Here is a 17,153-nt window from a genome sequence, read left to right as displayed (position 1 = left end):
TAAAATAGACAAATATATGAATTAAATATAATAATAAATTCAAAGTGTGCGACTCCATCGCAGCATTATACACGCCAGCACTAAGATGAAGTCAAGAAAGGCAACTAAAGGACGGTCATTACACGGTTGTCAATCCTAACCACACGATTTATTTTTCCATATAATCCAACGGCTAAGAAAATATATGGCCCCATTCTATAACCGTACATGATTGATGAAATTTTATTTTAATTATTTAAAAAAACACAAATTTTTTTCTTGGGTTTTAGATATTATATGGTTTATTATATATTTTTAATTTTTAATTTTTTTAAGGGAATGTGATAATTATAATCATGATTATAGTAATACTTTTTTGAATTACTATTTTTTACCCCCAAAATCTAATAATACAAAATAAGGAAACTTATCTTACATGGTATAAAATAACATCAATATATCAAAAGAAAATTCTGAAATGTTTACCAAATTTGAGCTTTTTAATTATTTTGGTAAAAAAATTACAAAATCTTGTAAGTAAAAAAAAATATATATATATATATATATATATATTATAAAATAATAAAATTTTTCCAAAAATCATTATATTAACTAGTCAAGATATATATTCATATCTTTTTATGACTAGAAATGGGATTACTTTTTGTGTGATAGACTTTTCAAAAGACATAAAATTTATCATATTTTAAAAGTTAAGTGTTGATAAACATATTTAAAAATTAAAAAATACCAATATTCTAACAAACCCAATTTTCTAAATTTTATTTCTTATTTATAAGATTCAAATAAAACCACAATGTAAAGTTGTCCATCTAGATATAATCACATAGATGTGTTATTACATTATCCACGTATACATAAGTTTTAAGCCTAACATTCCTAGGCCCCTATAAAAGCAATATTTACAATTTTGCAAAACCCAAATAAAAAAAAGTAAAATAGAAATAAACAAAACTTGCAATATATGTATATATAAATACAACTTTCCTAAAACAAACCTTATAATAGTATCTTCCCACAATCATTTTTCTATTATACCAAACAAGTAAATAAACCTTCCAAGTTCCATCCTTTACCCTATTTAGTCATTTCACATTATTATTATTATTATTATTGTCTTATTTCTTCATGATCTTCATCTTCTTCTTCCTTTTGCTTCTGATATTTACATAGCATTGGCCTTTTGGTAAAAGCACAAAAGCTTGTTATAATGGAAAGAGGGATCTAAGAAAGAAAAGAGCATTTTCCTAAACATTCAAATGGGTCCCTCTTTTAACATTGTGGAATTAATACTCTACCACTAGACCCATCGGTGCCCGGTGTGGTATTCCCTTTCTTCTCTTCGCCGTCCGATAGTTGACCGACATTGGCGGCGGCGTTGACGGGCTAAAGCTCTGAACTTTAATGTTGCTCCGATGACCCATATGGCTACTACTTCCACTGTATGAATCATCAGAATCTGACACTGCCGCCGTCGTTGCCGCCGTCGCCGGCGGTGGAGGATATGGCCTCACCGTATCATGAAAATGTCTCTTTCTCTGCCCATTCTTAGTCATTCCAACAATCTGAATAAGAAATTTAAATGATTTAGTTACATAAAACCCAAATCAAATCTACAAAAAGACTCAGCTTTTGTTAATGGAATCAATAATTACCTTGCAGCCGAGTGAACAGAAACGGAAGGAATCAAGAAGGCTGCGTTCACAAACTTCACAAGTATTGGTGACACCTTTACCAGGCCTGGGTTGTGGGCGTTCATTAAGGAACACAACCTTAGCACTGTTGATAACATATGTTTGAACAGAGGTTATGTCTAGGAATTTCTGAATCTCGGAAACCCTAATCACATCGTGATAAGATGATCTCCTAATCTGTTTATGAAGAATGAATAATGTAAGTCAAATTGAAATCAAACAAGAACAGATTAGAAAACAGAATGAAATGAAATGGAATGGGATTGAACCTGAATTGAGCGGTGGTCTTTGTGATAAGATAAACAAAGAGAACAGAGGCCACCATTCATACAATCAAGACAATACATATTACATTCACTCTTATGTGAATCAGCATGTAACTTGCATTGAACAAAGAAACGTTCTTTAAGCAATGGATTCAACCATGGCGGCCAACGGTTATCATCTTCTTCAGGTCCTCCAGCTCCCTGATTCAGAACAGAAACACAAACCCATATTAGTACAAGTTTAATAGAGAGAAATCGAACAAAATGAAGAAGAAGATGAAGTGATTTACCATGATTCTTCTACCCTTATGCTTGATTTCACGAAAAGTGGTTTCTTGATTATCGATCGCCAGCTTTTCGAATGTGGGTTATCGGATTTCGAATTGTATTCGCGAATAGACTGACTGGTTTTGAGATAGAGAGAGAATGGGGAAGAGAAACAGGGGAAGAATGGTGTTTTATTACAAGAGAAGGCGGTGAGAATTGGGACTCGTTCTTATCTTCAAAAAGTCTTTATCCGAACCTAGCTCTGAACCTGGATCCGAACCCGTACCATTAGATACGTTGGGAGCAAGGAACCGAACCTGCATCTCTTTTTTTTTTTTTTAATTTATTTTTCTCTTTTTCACTATTCTTTTTGTAACCACCACTCGTTACCACTTTTTATTAATTTTCCATTTCTCCTAAATGTAAAATATTTATAATTAAAAACAATTAATATTAGTCATTGTCTATTGTATATTATTATTATTATTAACGTGATTTACATTTTTTATATAATTAATTAGTTATAAAATATACAACTAATGATAAATAGCTCAGTAAATTCTAATTTAAGAAATATAAATATATATGGTTCAAATTATTTTACTTTGAGATTTAATACATTGTACAATCAAATATTATTAATTTATTTTTTTAATTAAATATGAATATTATATTCATTATTTTCACTTTAACTTAATATACTTTATAAGAAGGAATCAAGCATAAAGTATTTGACATTTTAAACTAAATTTGTTTATTTGAACTACTCAAATACGTTACAAAATTATCATACTTTTTTAAGATTTGTTTCCATTTATCTTTTAATAATTTGAATTTAAACATTTCTTTCAAATTTGGGTAATATAATTGTTTCAAAAAACTTTATTTAGACCCAATCTAATACAATTTATTGAGAAGAAATTGAATAGTTGAAAACTCATATTTTGGACTTGACTGCTAAGACAAAGTGATAGTAACACTTTTAAAATAAAATAAAATTTCATCATTATAATAAACAAGTGCCGTGCAACAATAAACTATTATCAAGATTCCTTTTGGATTTTAATAATTAATTTAATTACTAATTTATCGTACATAACTATTAACTTAATTAATTGTTCCATAGATAAACAACAGTTTTGTTTATCATATTTAAATTTGTTATTACCGATTAAAAATAGATGTTTAATGCTAACTAAATAGAACATATTGTAAACTTTAATATTCAATTGATTAATATAAAATCATACGAAACATAAGTCATAGAATCGGGCATTTTGAAATCTCATCCAAAAGGCATTATTTTCGAAGTAATCAAAAGTTTGTTTTTTTCTTTACATTAACACGTGAAAATGATTCATCAACTTCTAATATGTCCCATATGTTTCCCGCTCTAAATACTAAACTTAGTCTTATCAATATTTTGTCCATAGGAAAGAAGTGACACCCCACTTGTTCATATTTATAATTAATAAGTTTGAAAACTTAAGATTATAAGTGTAACCTAATTGCATTTTTGGTTAAACATATCATTATCCTCGCCAATAGTAATAAATGTGTAATTGGTTATTCTGGTGGACGGTTACCGATAAATTACTTATTTTTTTATTTCTTTCGAGAAACATATATATTTGTAATCTACTGGGATTTTTGTAATCCAGTATGTATTTCAATTGGCAAAAAGTTTTATTTAAAATAATAAAAGTAGTGTATAACAAATGTACATTAAATTCTCACCTTTAAATATGATAAACATATATATCAAAAACAAACTAGGTTTGTTTACGTGCTCCTTTTAAGTTTGTTTTCTCCTTTTTCATCTTTATTGCTTTTTTTCTTTCTTTCAACAAACATATCGAGAGAATACATTCGACACTCAAAACTATATTCCGTTGCATCGAGTTTCGTTTGGAAAGTGAAGTAACTATATAGTATACATAGATGAAGATTTGTTAATGATATAGTCCCTTTTGAATACTGTTTATAGATTACAAGTGTAACCTAATTGTAGTTTTGGTTAAACATGTCATTATCTTAATACATAGCTATATAGCTAGTTAGTCTATTTGAAAACTAACTTAGTTATTGTGGTTCGCGGTTACTGATAAATTACTTTATTTTTCGATAAACATATATATTTGTAATCCAGTAGGTAGTTCAATTGATACAAAGTTTTATTTAAAATAATAAAAATATTGTATATATTTGTTAAATGTTCATTAAATTCTCACCTATATAAACATTTAAATATTAGAAACATATATATTAAAACAAACTAGGTTTGTTTATGTGCTCCTTTTAAGTTTGTTTTCTCCTTTTACATCTTTATTGCTTCTTTTCTTTCTTTCAATGTACATACCGAGAGAATACTTTTGACACTCAAAACTATATTATTTCGTTACATCGAGTATCCTTTGGAAAGTGAAGTAACTATATATTATACATAGATGAAGAGTATTTGATGATAACCCCTTTTGAATATTTTTTATAGAATGGGATGAAAAAGAGCAACAAAGAGGTTGGCCATGGTTGGTGCAGGGACCAAATACATGTGGATATCTCTTTAATGGACCCTTTTTGGCTGTGAATTGCCAGATCCCAAACAGAAACTCAATTATTTATGTATAATTTTGCTTATAATTAGGTGTGGTTGGCATTTTGAATTTGCATATAATAAAAATATCTTCTCAATTATTCAACTTTCCCTCCTAAACTACTCTTGGTTAGTTGGTTTTGGATTTAAATTCTATTTTAATTATGTGACTATATAATGTATTAAATAAAATAGATATAGAATGAATATTTAGGTACTAAGTAATTTTTTTTTTTTAATTAACCAAGCTAGTTTAAGTATAAAGAATTATTTAAGTACTAGTATTACCTTCCTTTTAACCTTTGATTTTAAAAAAAAATATATATTATTTAGATACTGTGTGGTTTTGAGCTATCAATTTCAGAATATGTATATATATATATTAAAGTGAGAATTTTTTTTAGTATTTAAATTAAATATAAAAACAAACATCATTTAAGTGATTTGGAGCAGATTTAAAATCTCCCCCCAAACAAGACATTAAGGAAACCCGGAAGGAATCTATTTTGGGACAAAACTTGGAGAGAGCAAACCCTATATATAATATTTATTTAGAGAAATGATTAGGTGAGGGAATTTGGTGAGGGAATTTGATGAGGGAATTACGTGGCATAATTTTATTCGCTGAAAAAATCAAATAATTTCTTTCTTTTCTCTCTTTCCTCATACTTTTACATTTTCAAACCAATGAAGGTGATGCCACGTCATTCCCTCACCAAATTCCCTCATTAAATTCCCTCACTCTATCACTACTCATTTATTTATTTGTCTTATTTTATGAAAAATGTTCATATATATTAAAAATAAAATTCGTTTAAGCAAACCACAAACCAATATAATTGATATATTAAGTTCGATTGTATATATATGTATTAATTTTGAATATCAGGTTAAATTAAACAAATTGAAATGATTTAACTTTTCAAAACTAATAAACTTTTTGAGTAATTATTTTTTGAAAAAAAATGGTTTATTATTTATAAGTTTTGAGTACTTAGTGCAATTTAAATCTATTATCATGGCAATGTATTATTATTAGTGTATTTAATATTTTTGTTATTTATGTATATATAACTATATTGCTAATATAATCTATAATGTATAGAGTTTGATCACATAGCAATTTATAAATTTTTAAATTATTTTAATATGGTACCGAATAAACCGATATTATGGATTAAATGACCGAATATGGTCACTAAAAAAATACATTTTACAAGCTATTTACTTAAAATGGAACAAAACCCAATAACTAATGCGGCTGAAAAATTCAATGAAGGTTATAAAATGCAATATTTGAAATAAAAAACAAATTTAGGTATAATTTGACTTGAAAGTTCATGATCAAATTAATTGACATTAACCATGCCATTTAATTTAATATTAGGATTTAAATTACTTGTTAAATAGTATTTCTTTGTGTGACATTAGCACCTTTGATTTGTCATCATATTGATAGGATCCATAAGTATTTTAATAATAGATACATGATATATTGTTTTCTACTGTTGACGTCATTGATTAGACATCAAGGGTTTGTTTGGTTGGGTTATTGAAAGAACTCATTAAACATAATTTTTGAGTGATAGGAGAGGGAATCACGTATCACTAAATCACTGGTTGGAAAAAGAATAAAGAGTAAAGAGAGAGAAAAAATTTGTTATATTTTCAACCAATCAAATTGCGACACATCATTCTCTCTCATAATTTTACTCATAATCTCATCCCGCCCCCGAGTTTTGGAATACCCGATAGAAAAATGTTGATTTTTTGTTGTTATTCTAGGCCTAGTTTAAAAAATTGTTTTCAATGAGATTAACAAATAACCAAATAAAAATTATAAATTTCTACCTTGAAGCACTATGTTTCAACATTTATGTTTAATATTACAATAAATTTAATTAACTATTTTATTTTTATTTTTATTAAATAGGCTGCATGAGGAGTGGGCTGCCCGAAAGCTTGCTGGGCTTATCCCAGAGTTGGTCTTGATCCCCTGACCCCGAAGGCTTGCTGGGCTTACCCGGGGTCGGAGTAAGCCTCGATCTCATCGATCACATCATTAAATTCATTAACCAAAATATTTAAAATATTCTATATTTAAAATTATTATTTTTTGTTTCATCATTATATATTAATATTTCTTTTATTAAAAAGTATTATATATCTCCTCAAAATCATATACAATAATAATTTTTTAGTTGACCCATGTTATAAATAAAATTCAAATTTGAACCAGCCCCAAATAAAATAAAATAAAATAAAATAAAATTATAAAACCTAGTTTGATTATAACAACCATTGTATTATTTCTCTTCTTCTTGAATTAATGTTGAGAGATATTCATGTGTTTTTAAATCAAACTAGACTTACAATTTACCCATATTAGTACAATCTTAGCTAATAAGGAATTAGATGGTACATTGAAGAACACAATTAGCACCATCGATGTTAATTATGCAAGAATATTTCACTTTCTCTCACACATACACATACAAATAAATTAAAATAATTATATATGTAACCCCAATAGGAATATAGAATCCTCAATAATTGATTGATGAGGCTAAGCTTTTGTTCTCAACCATTGAAATTGGAGCAAATAATACATCAACGGCTATAAAGAATCCCATCTTTATACATTGGTAATCGTTTCCTTTTAAACAATCCCAAAAGATAGGATTAGGTACAAATTAAACATATATAATAATATCTTTCATTTTTTTAAGAAAAAAGAAATTAATCAGTCCACAAACTTCCTACTCATGTACAATAAAGACTTCTTTTCGGCTACTTGAAATAATTTTGTCTAAAAACTTTCGATTTTCATATATATATATATATATATATATATATATATATATATATATAAACCTAAAACAACGGTATATATACTATCGTTAAAAGTGTTTTTCAATCAAGTGTTCTCGTAAAAACTAATAAGCAATGTAAATAAATTCGTGGTTAAGCGTATGTGTTTACTTACACAAAATCAATTTAATTAAAAAGTTAATTAGGGTTAGATAATGTGCCTACAAAGAAAACTCAAAATCATAAACTAAATATGCATATAAGAAATGCAAATAAACATCCATCATTTTCTAAAATTGTTAAGAAAGGTGGAGCTAAAGTCTAAAATTGCTAAAAATGGTATAACATTGACACTTGAATGACCAATTAATGCTGCCCTATGTTACTTTGTACCGGTTGGATTTGTGTCTTATTGATTTGATTTATTACACCTTTTCTAAAATTTGATTCCAATTAAATATACATTAATGGGTTTATTTGATTTCAATTAACTATCAAATTCAATTTCATAGTGGGCTACACTCCAATACAAAAAATTAGAAGGCTGATGAGCAAATTCATCTTTAAATGTTCAATTGTCGTCCAACCAAAAAAATCATTTTCAAACTTATTTTAATATAAATGTCACATCAAACAGTAATTTTTCTCCAACCGAAAAATTTATTCTCAAACTCAAAAAAATATTTTTATAATATTTTTCCTTACCTGAACTCTTATAACTTTTTAATATTACCTCATATATTTTACAATGTTATAAATTAAATTAAAATATTTTAATATCACTCCAATATTTTAAATTTAATTATAAATTATCTATAAAATTTATTAAAAATTCAAAAATTAAAATACACAAACTAAAAAATATTTTTTTAATATTATTATAATTCTTTCTGAACATTATTATAATTTTTTTTAACATTATTATCAATTTTAAATATTATTATAAATTTATGTTATATAAAAAATATTGTATAAATAAACTAAATAAATAAATTAAAATAATAAATTAAAATAATAAATTATATAAATAAATTAATGTATAAAATATACTTAAATTAAGATTAGGGTTGAATTGGAAGATAATTTTTTTTAGTTTTCTAAACCGTATAAACGCATATATACGTTTGGAAAAGAGAGAAAATGATGAAAAAACTCATTTTGGGTTTGAGTTTGGATATCGGTGGGAGAAAAAAAGATGATTTGGGTTTGAGTTTGGGTCGGAGATGCTCTTAATAAGAATTAGCGACAACACAAAGAATCTGTCGTTATAAACCACACGACCCATAGACGAATTGTCGATATTAATGATAACAACTAGTTAAGACAATCATAAATTATTCATTTATTTTTTAAATAAATATTCATTTGATTTCAAACATCCCCGCACAATGCCTCTACATTGTTTTTCGGAGTAAATTAAATTAAAATGATCGATTAGAGTTTGAATTATTTTGCTATAAAAACTTCATTGCGATCCATAGTGCTTTATATGAGGATAATGTGCTATCATTACCAATCTCACTTGGGTGATCATTAAGTAGTTTCGAAGCACTCTAGTTAAACGACTCTTGTTGTCAAAAATCATTCGATTCGTTTCAAATGTTTAATGATACATGTATGGATGAGCTTGGTTAAGAGATACAACTTCCATCAAGGGATTAAATCAATGTATAATCAATATATAAGTGTTGGTTTAAATTGCATGAAAAAATTAAAATCATTCTATAATTGCATTAAAAGAGGTAGAGAGTAGTTGAAACAGAGCACTTGATGGATGATAAAGCTATTTATAATGTCCTGTCGTTAAAAGTTTTTAAATAATTGTTGAAAAATCATAGTACAAATGAGGAGGAGGAGAAGAAACCATCTTTAATTGTATGAATGAGACTAATGGCCCTATATATTGTCATTCTAGATACAACCCCTATCATTAATGCCCTATTTATAAACAAAGAGCCATGGTTGATACCAAAAACATTGTCACTTACAATGTAAATATTATATTAAGTTTTCTCTTTAGGCGGGTCGTGCGATATACTGTAATTTTTATACATATCATATACCGTACCAAAAATTTTGGTATAAAAAAATTGTATCGATATATTGGTATACCAAAATCTCGGTATACCGAAATCTATGTACGATACAATTAACATAGCGATTATATTGATATCAATGTTTCGGTACGGTATCGATATTATACCGTTCATACCGAAAAACAATATATAGACTATATTGAGTCTATTCTGAAAGAAAAAAATCAAACAATTTTTAGTGAAATCAAATTAATTTTACATACGTCAAATAAAATAGTTACGTATTTATAATTAGATTAATAATAAATTTGTTTGAAGACTTTTTTTTTGTTAAGGGTAAAACGATAAATAAATATACCAGAGTTGAGTTTTAAATCTGTTTGGAGAAGATATAAATTTATTAAGATTGGTTGATTAACATTTGATATTGTTTGAAAATTTCAAAATGAATGTAATTCTTGAAATAAAAATAATTTTTTTATTATTTATAATTTAATTAGTCATTATTTATTTATTTATAAATATTATGTATATTTTTAATTTATAAATATATATTATTTATTTATTTCGATATACATATATTATATATTAAAATTTTAAAAATCATTTACACTATTGATTAATTAGGAGATTATGGATATTTTTTTTATCAACGCTAATCTAAAATTTATTTATTTTTTAATTGAATTCTGCATAATAAAATATAATAAAAATCATTTATTCATATCATAATCATTACAATCTTGAATCTATAAATCATTACAAAAAAATCCAGTTATAAATTTGATAATTTGAAGTGATTTAATTGAATGCAGATATTTTTGTGGTAAATTTGCTAGATGAAAGTAGTGATATTTAAACGTGACAGTAACGTGACATCTGGTAATAAGATATTTCAATCATTTTAATGCGGAATTTAATGTGGCTACCATGACATGTCAGTTCTTCTTCTTCTTATTAATGGAATCATATTATATAATATTTCAAAACAAGAAAATAAAGCTATTGGCAATCATGATGTGGGTTCGACACCCAACTTAAGGTTATTTTTATTTAATAACTTTTGGCTCCATATACAACCCTTTTTTTACTAAATAAAAATGATAGTAAATGCAAATTGATTTCAAATTATTCAAACTAAAACTAGTAAAATATAATAACAAAAACTAATTCTTGAATCTATTTAAGGTTCTTTTAAGTAATGACAATTAAAGTTATAAATGGAAGGCTATGATCATTTTTTTTAGTTTTTTAAATAATCAAAATAAAAACTTAACATTATTTTCTCTCTCAATCACTTGATATATCACTTAACTTATTAATTAAAATATTATTAATTATTATTTTCTTAAGTAACCATATTATTTAAATAATTAGGATATGAACAATGCCTAAACATTTACATCTTAATAATTTACGAGATATATGAAATGTGCAAAAATTTAATAAGAATATATATATTTTTTTAAAAAGGAAGAAGATAATAGAGATGGGCAGCTAACACCATTATAGATTAAAGAATTGAGATATGGCATATTTTATTTTTTTGCTAAAAATATTTTTATATGCAAAAAGAGAAAAAATAATTGAATTATTGTTGATAGGCAGATTGACCATTAGATCCTGCATTCCCATCCAAATGATCAACCAACTTGATGGTCGTGATGCAACAATCATCATTACTTTCTACTATTTTATCTTTTTTTTTTGTCTTTTTGGTGCTTCATCTTTTTTTTTTATAAGATTGATATAGAATTAAATAACTAATTGGATTAAATTCAATTATATCTTATTTAGTGATAATGTGGATTATATTTAATATCTTTAATATTTTTGTTTTGTCAAAATTCTTTATGATTGTCTATTGCCAAATTATATGGGAAGGATGAATTACAACTTCTTTTATAATCATATGAAATTGAATTCATCTAAATAGTCCGAAATTCCATATTGATTTTTGATAGAACTCAATGAATGTTGAATATTCCAAAATAAGTTATTTAGAGTGATGGATTCGACTCTTTATCCCAAAATATTTTTAAAACAAGTTTCAAATAGGTCTAACAGAAGGGAAATGAAGAAAATTTATGTTTGATGATTATATCCTTATTAAGAACAAACTATTTATAAATTGAGATTTTTCAAGATATGTCACTTGAGATTACAATTATAAGGGTTGGTTTTTTCTAATTTGATCGCTAATTGATTGGAGATGTGGTGGAGATGATATTTGTATTCCTGCTCTGTTTTTTTCAAATTTTGCTACTAACACTAATAAACACAATTAAATATATAATATCATTAATATATTTATATTCATATTTTAAAATAATTCTAAATTTATTATTTTATTTTTTTAAAAAAATTCATTATATTAAAAATTAAAAATAAATCATTTAAACACAACAACAAAGCATGACATAAAAAATAAGAAAAAACCATATTAAAAAAATTATCAAACTCGTAAATTTTCAAGAAGAACGATTAATTTCATGACAGACTTTACTGGTTTTTATGAACGAATTACGCATTGGGCGACTACGATCATTGAAAGTTCGACGATTTCTCTCAAACCAGATAGTCCACCAAACAATAATTGGGATGATAACTCAAATATGTAGGTCTGTCATATTAGTCGCATCAATCCAAACTTTCCAGCAACTACCTAAAGACTCGGGCATCACCCAATGAATCTTAATAATACTCTATAAAATACTCCAAATACTAGTTACCCCTCGACAATACAAAAGTAAGTGAATTGTCAATTCAATCTCTTCTTGACACATACGACTAGCCATACTATAACCTTTTTTCATGCACATATCATCTATTAGAATTCTACCATGAATAACGTTTCATCCAAATAACGAGATCTTGGATGCAATATTTACCTCTCAAAATTTTTCCCAATAAGAATTATATGGAATCAACTTAGCAAACAAATTATAACAATGTCCACATGGAATCTATTCATATATTGCCAACGCATAATGTCTTGTTCAGACTGTGACACTTATTTGGGTCATACCAAAAGTAACTCTATTATGGGACGAAGTCTCTATAATGTTTAATTTTCTTTTATATCTAATTCGGCTAGCGAAACTAAAGAAAAGAAAAAGGAAAAAATAAAGAATTTGTTCGCGGGTTATTACAGACTATCTATAACGGTTTTCTCTATAATCGTTACATATACCAGAAGAGAAGTTGAAAAGACGGTTCACTATCTGTAACGATTATTGAGAAAACCGTTACAGATACTATATTAGTAACGACGTTGGAAGAAAACCGTTACTAATAACCTTTTCCAAAAACTGTAACTGAAGTCTTATCTGTAACGATTTCTCAATAACCGTTACAGATACTAATAGTGAAGATGAAAAGATGACTCACTATCTGTAACGTTTATTGAGAAAACCGTTACAGATACTATATTAGTAACGGCGTTGGAAGAAAACCGTTACTAATAACCTTTTCCAAAAACTGTAAAGTGATGTAGTATCAGTAAAGGTTATCCTAAAACCGTTACTGATACCCTTAATTAGAAAAATAAAATTTAAGTCGTTATTATCTGTAATTACTGTAATTTTTTTAACAGTAACGGCTATATAAGACCGTTACTGATGTTCTCATAACAGTAACCGTTATAATAAACCGTTACTGATAAAAAGTATTAATAAGGGTGTTCGAGCGTCGTTACTAGTAGTTGTTACAGAAGACCTTTTTTCTACTAGTGATCGTGTCATCAACGAAAAACAAATGTGATATGGCGAAAGGATATCTTCTTGTCCCACAACTCACTCCATGGATGAGTCTCAAGTTTTCTGCGAAATCCGTAAAAATAGAGAGTGAATCACTCTGTCTGATCCCTCTAGAGCTCTCGAAAAATCACTGAGAACTTTCATTAACAATAATGACAAAAAACTTAACTGTCGAGAGACAAAATCTACTCCAACCAATCAATTCGTACATATTTCCATTTTGTCCGTTAATATAATTTTATCAAAAAAAATTCTTTATTTTTATAGATAAAAATATAATGGTACCTGCGGAAATTTATTAAAACCAAACAAAAGGAATATAGTAAAAAAAATCTCGCAATAAAATGGATCAGGATGATAAACGCATGCCACATTGTGATTCTTATATATATGGCACTCTAAAATTATTTTAAAATTGAATTTAACTAGTTAAGTGTCCAAGAATATCTGAACAATTATGCATCATTCAATGTCATATTTTAAAGTAACATAGTAAAGTTACTGTTACTTTAGTGGAAGTCAAAGTTTTATTTGAAAAACGTAAGACAATTCCAAACATTCTTCTCTTTTAAATATATATATATATATATATATATATATATATATATATATATATATATATATAAAAGCATTCTAAACACAATATAAGTCAATTCAATTATATGAGTGATTATTATTTTTAAAGTTATTAATATATGTTTTAAAAGAGGAAATTGATTAAAATACATATACATCACATTTGAGGTAAAAACAAGGTTAATATAAATGAATTATAAGAAGATTATTACAAAATTTCAAAACTGACCCCACATTTGTTTAGTTTTTAATAGAATTAATACATAGTTTATGAGTCTCTTAAATTAACATGATTTTACTTCAATTTAAGACATTATCTTAAGCATATCAGACATTTTATCTCTCAGATAAAATATTTATACTTGAATTATCATAATTAAAGGATTGAATTTCTTTCTCGCTCGATGAATTAAGTACCTTTAAAGCTTCGTGTGGAAAACAATTCACAGAAGAATAAATGTTTGCTTGTCGAATAAGAAGAAGATTTGAACATGTACTACCAATACCAACATGAAGCCACCATTAACTTCCAAATAACTATATAGTATTTTCAAACCTAGAACAATTATTAATACCAGATATCAGATGTTATGTTAATTAATTATAAGATGAACAATATTAATAATTTAAAGAAATGTAACGAGTTTGACTAAAGACTTGTAATAAAATGAAAGGGTTTTATAATTTCATGGTCCCATGAAAATTTAGTCAAGACGTAAAGACTCAATCCCCCTCAGTCCTCACGGCACACCAACGATGACCTATTATTATTTATTTATATTTGTACTTTGCAAGCTTACAAATTAAAATCCTTTTTAACCATCAATAAAGTTGACTTCTTCATCACTAATTAATATAATAAATACAATTTTGTACGTCACATGTCGCAAGCATTGCTCCATTTTTTCTTTTCTTTTTTCTGTTCAATTTTGTGTTGAATGTATATAGTAATTATTCTCAATTCATAAATATGTTTCATTGACTTTTCTTAGTGTAATATCACCATAATAAATGTTTTTCTTATTGAATTATACAATATCATTTCTTCAAGTTAAATTTTCTGATCAATGTTAGATCCTCCTTAAGATAACAGACTATTCAGTAACCATTTCAGGAATTCGAGTTAGGGGTGGATTTAAAAATAATTTGGGGGTGAGTTAAAAAGTAATGAGAAAATTATGAATAAAACAAGAACTAATTAATAAAAATAAGTATTTTTTAATTAAATAACAACAAATTTATTGTATTATATTTTAAAAAATTCAAAAATTAAGGATAATGTCTTTATAAGTAAAAATAATTATATTTTTTTTGGGAGTCATGAGACTTTTCATTGACTATAATGAGGTTATCACTAAACAAATATCAATAAAATTTATACAAGATCGTTTAATCTCTCTATATATTGTTTGTTTTAAAATCATATTATCAAATAATTTGCTTATAACCTATTAAAATTTTGTCATCTTATTATTAACACCAATTTTATTTTGTTTTAGTTGAATAAAATTTCTAACAAATATGAACTTATCATTATTATGCATGTGTTCAAATATTCTATATATATATTTATGTTGAAGCAACCGTGGAGGTAAAAGAAAAATGTAACCGCCTATTTTAGGTACTCAATGGAGGTTTTTAATATATAATTTGTTTTTGCTTTTATTAGTAGATTGCGATATAAGTTGATTATTTTAATTTGTGTTTCGTCATTTTCAAAACATTATTAGGAATATTTAACTTTAGTTAAATAAAAGGACCATGTAGTTGGTCCATGTTGCATATTTTTATTTTGTATTTATTTGAAAAAGAAACATATTATTTTAGAATTAAAAATATTATTTACTTGTTCAAATAAAAAAAATTGTGTAAGAATAACTAACAAAAACATATGAATGTTGAAAGAAAACCTTATCAAAAAATCATTTAAGTTTTTAGTGCTGCTCTATAAAAAATACTCGATGTTTCAATTTCTTTTTTATGAAAAGATAGAATTATTATAAAATTCCTGTTTTAAATGACAGTTAACAGAAAATAAAAGTATCCAAGTAATGCATGCGCAATTACAATTTTTTTTAGTGGTTTTTTTTTCTATACCAGTTTTTCAATAATTGACCTATTTATTTATTTATTTATTATTTTTATTATTTTTAAATGGTTCATTTTTATTATAAATGCGAAAAAAAATCGTTTAAGAACACTCATAAGACATTACATAAAAAAATAATAATAAAAAAAGAATACAAACAAATTACCCAACCGTAAATATTTAAAAAACGAATAATTAACTCCCCGACCTACTCCAACGACTTTCCAGAACGAATATAAGAAGACGACATTATAATATAATAATGAATGATACACAGAACGACTACCATCATTGAAGATTAAACAATTTTTCTTTAACTAGATAGTTTATTAGAAAATAATCGAGATTTTAACACAAATATGTATTGTTGACGTCATATCATCTCTCAATCCAAACTTCACAACATGAACTACCAAGACTCTAACAATCACATGATAATGAATCATAATCATACTCCACAAAAGACTTCAGATACTAGTGAATGCAAATATAAGTAAATAATCGATTTTACTTTCTAATGACATATATAATAATGATTTACCATAATGCAACTTTTTTTCTATAATGTCATAAAATAAAATAAAAAGTTACATTTATGATAAATAGTTGTCTCAAAATTGGCCAACTGAATACAAGTTTAGCTTTAAAATGGGTATTTTTAACACTTGTTAAAAATATATTAAATAGATCATAATTTAATATTTGGATTGTGTGAGCACTCAACATTCATATATAAATATATAAGTTTGAGTTTCTAAGTAATTAGAATTAGAATTTTCATTTAAATTACCTTGTATTTGATTTCAAGTTTAATTGTGGGTTTGGTATACTTTACAAGAAAATATAATTATTTTAAAGGGAAAAGATTAGATGGTTAATAATTAAAAACTAAGTTTATATATAATAAAAGATTGAAAGCTTAGCCAGCTAAATGAAGTTATGGCATGTGGCAATCCAGATAAGATGATAATTAATTCTGTAAAATAGAATATGAAGTCTCTATCATATTCATAAGTCCACCACATTGAAGATTAATTATTATTATTGTAAGTTCCATTTTAAT

The 17,153-nt window shown here is 26.1% G+C and overlaps 1 protein-coding gene across 1 annotated transcript; it reads right to left on the bottom strand.

The window, feature by feature from the left end:
* Positions 1–948: 948 nt before the first annotated feature.
* LOC124942752 (protein RGF1 INDUCIBLE TRANSCRIPTION FACTOR 1-like) lies at positions 949–2,419 on the bottom strand. The gene is made up of 4 exons (XM_047483308.1): positions 2,251–2,419; positions 1,964–2,161; positions 1,656–1,871; positions 949–1,565 (listed from the first exon to the last, which is right to left on the bottom strand). The coding sequence occupies exons 1-4, from the start codon at positions 2,251–2,253 to the stop codon at positions 1,287–1,289; spliced, it is 696 nt and encodes a 231-aa protein (XP_047339264.1). The 5' UTR covers positions 2,254–2,419; the 3' UTR covers positions 949–1,286.
* Between the last annotated feature and the right edge of the window lie 14,734 nt (positions 2,420–17,153).

Source organism: Impatiens glandulifera, chromosome 6 (genome assembly GCF_907164915.1).
Source record: "Impatiens glandulifera chromosome 6, dImpGla2.1, whole genome shotgun sequence".
In the NCBI taxonomy this organism is placed as follows: domain Eukaryota; kingdom Viridiplantae; phylum Streptophyta; class Magnoliopsida; order Ericales; family Balsaminaceae; genus Impatiens; species Impatiens glandulifera.
The sequence above is the reverse complement of the archived record's forward strand: the minus strand, read 5'-3'. Positions and strand labels throughout refer to the sequence as shown.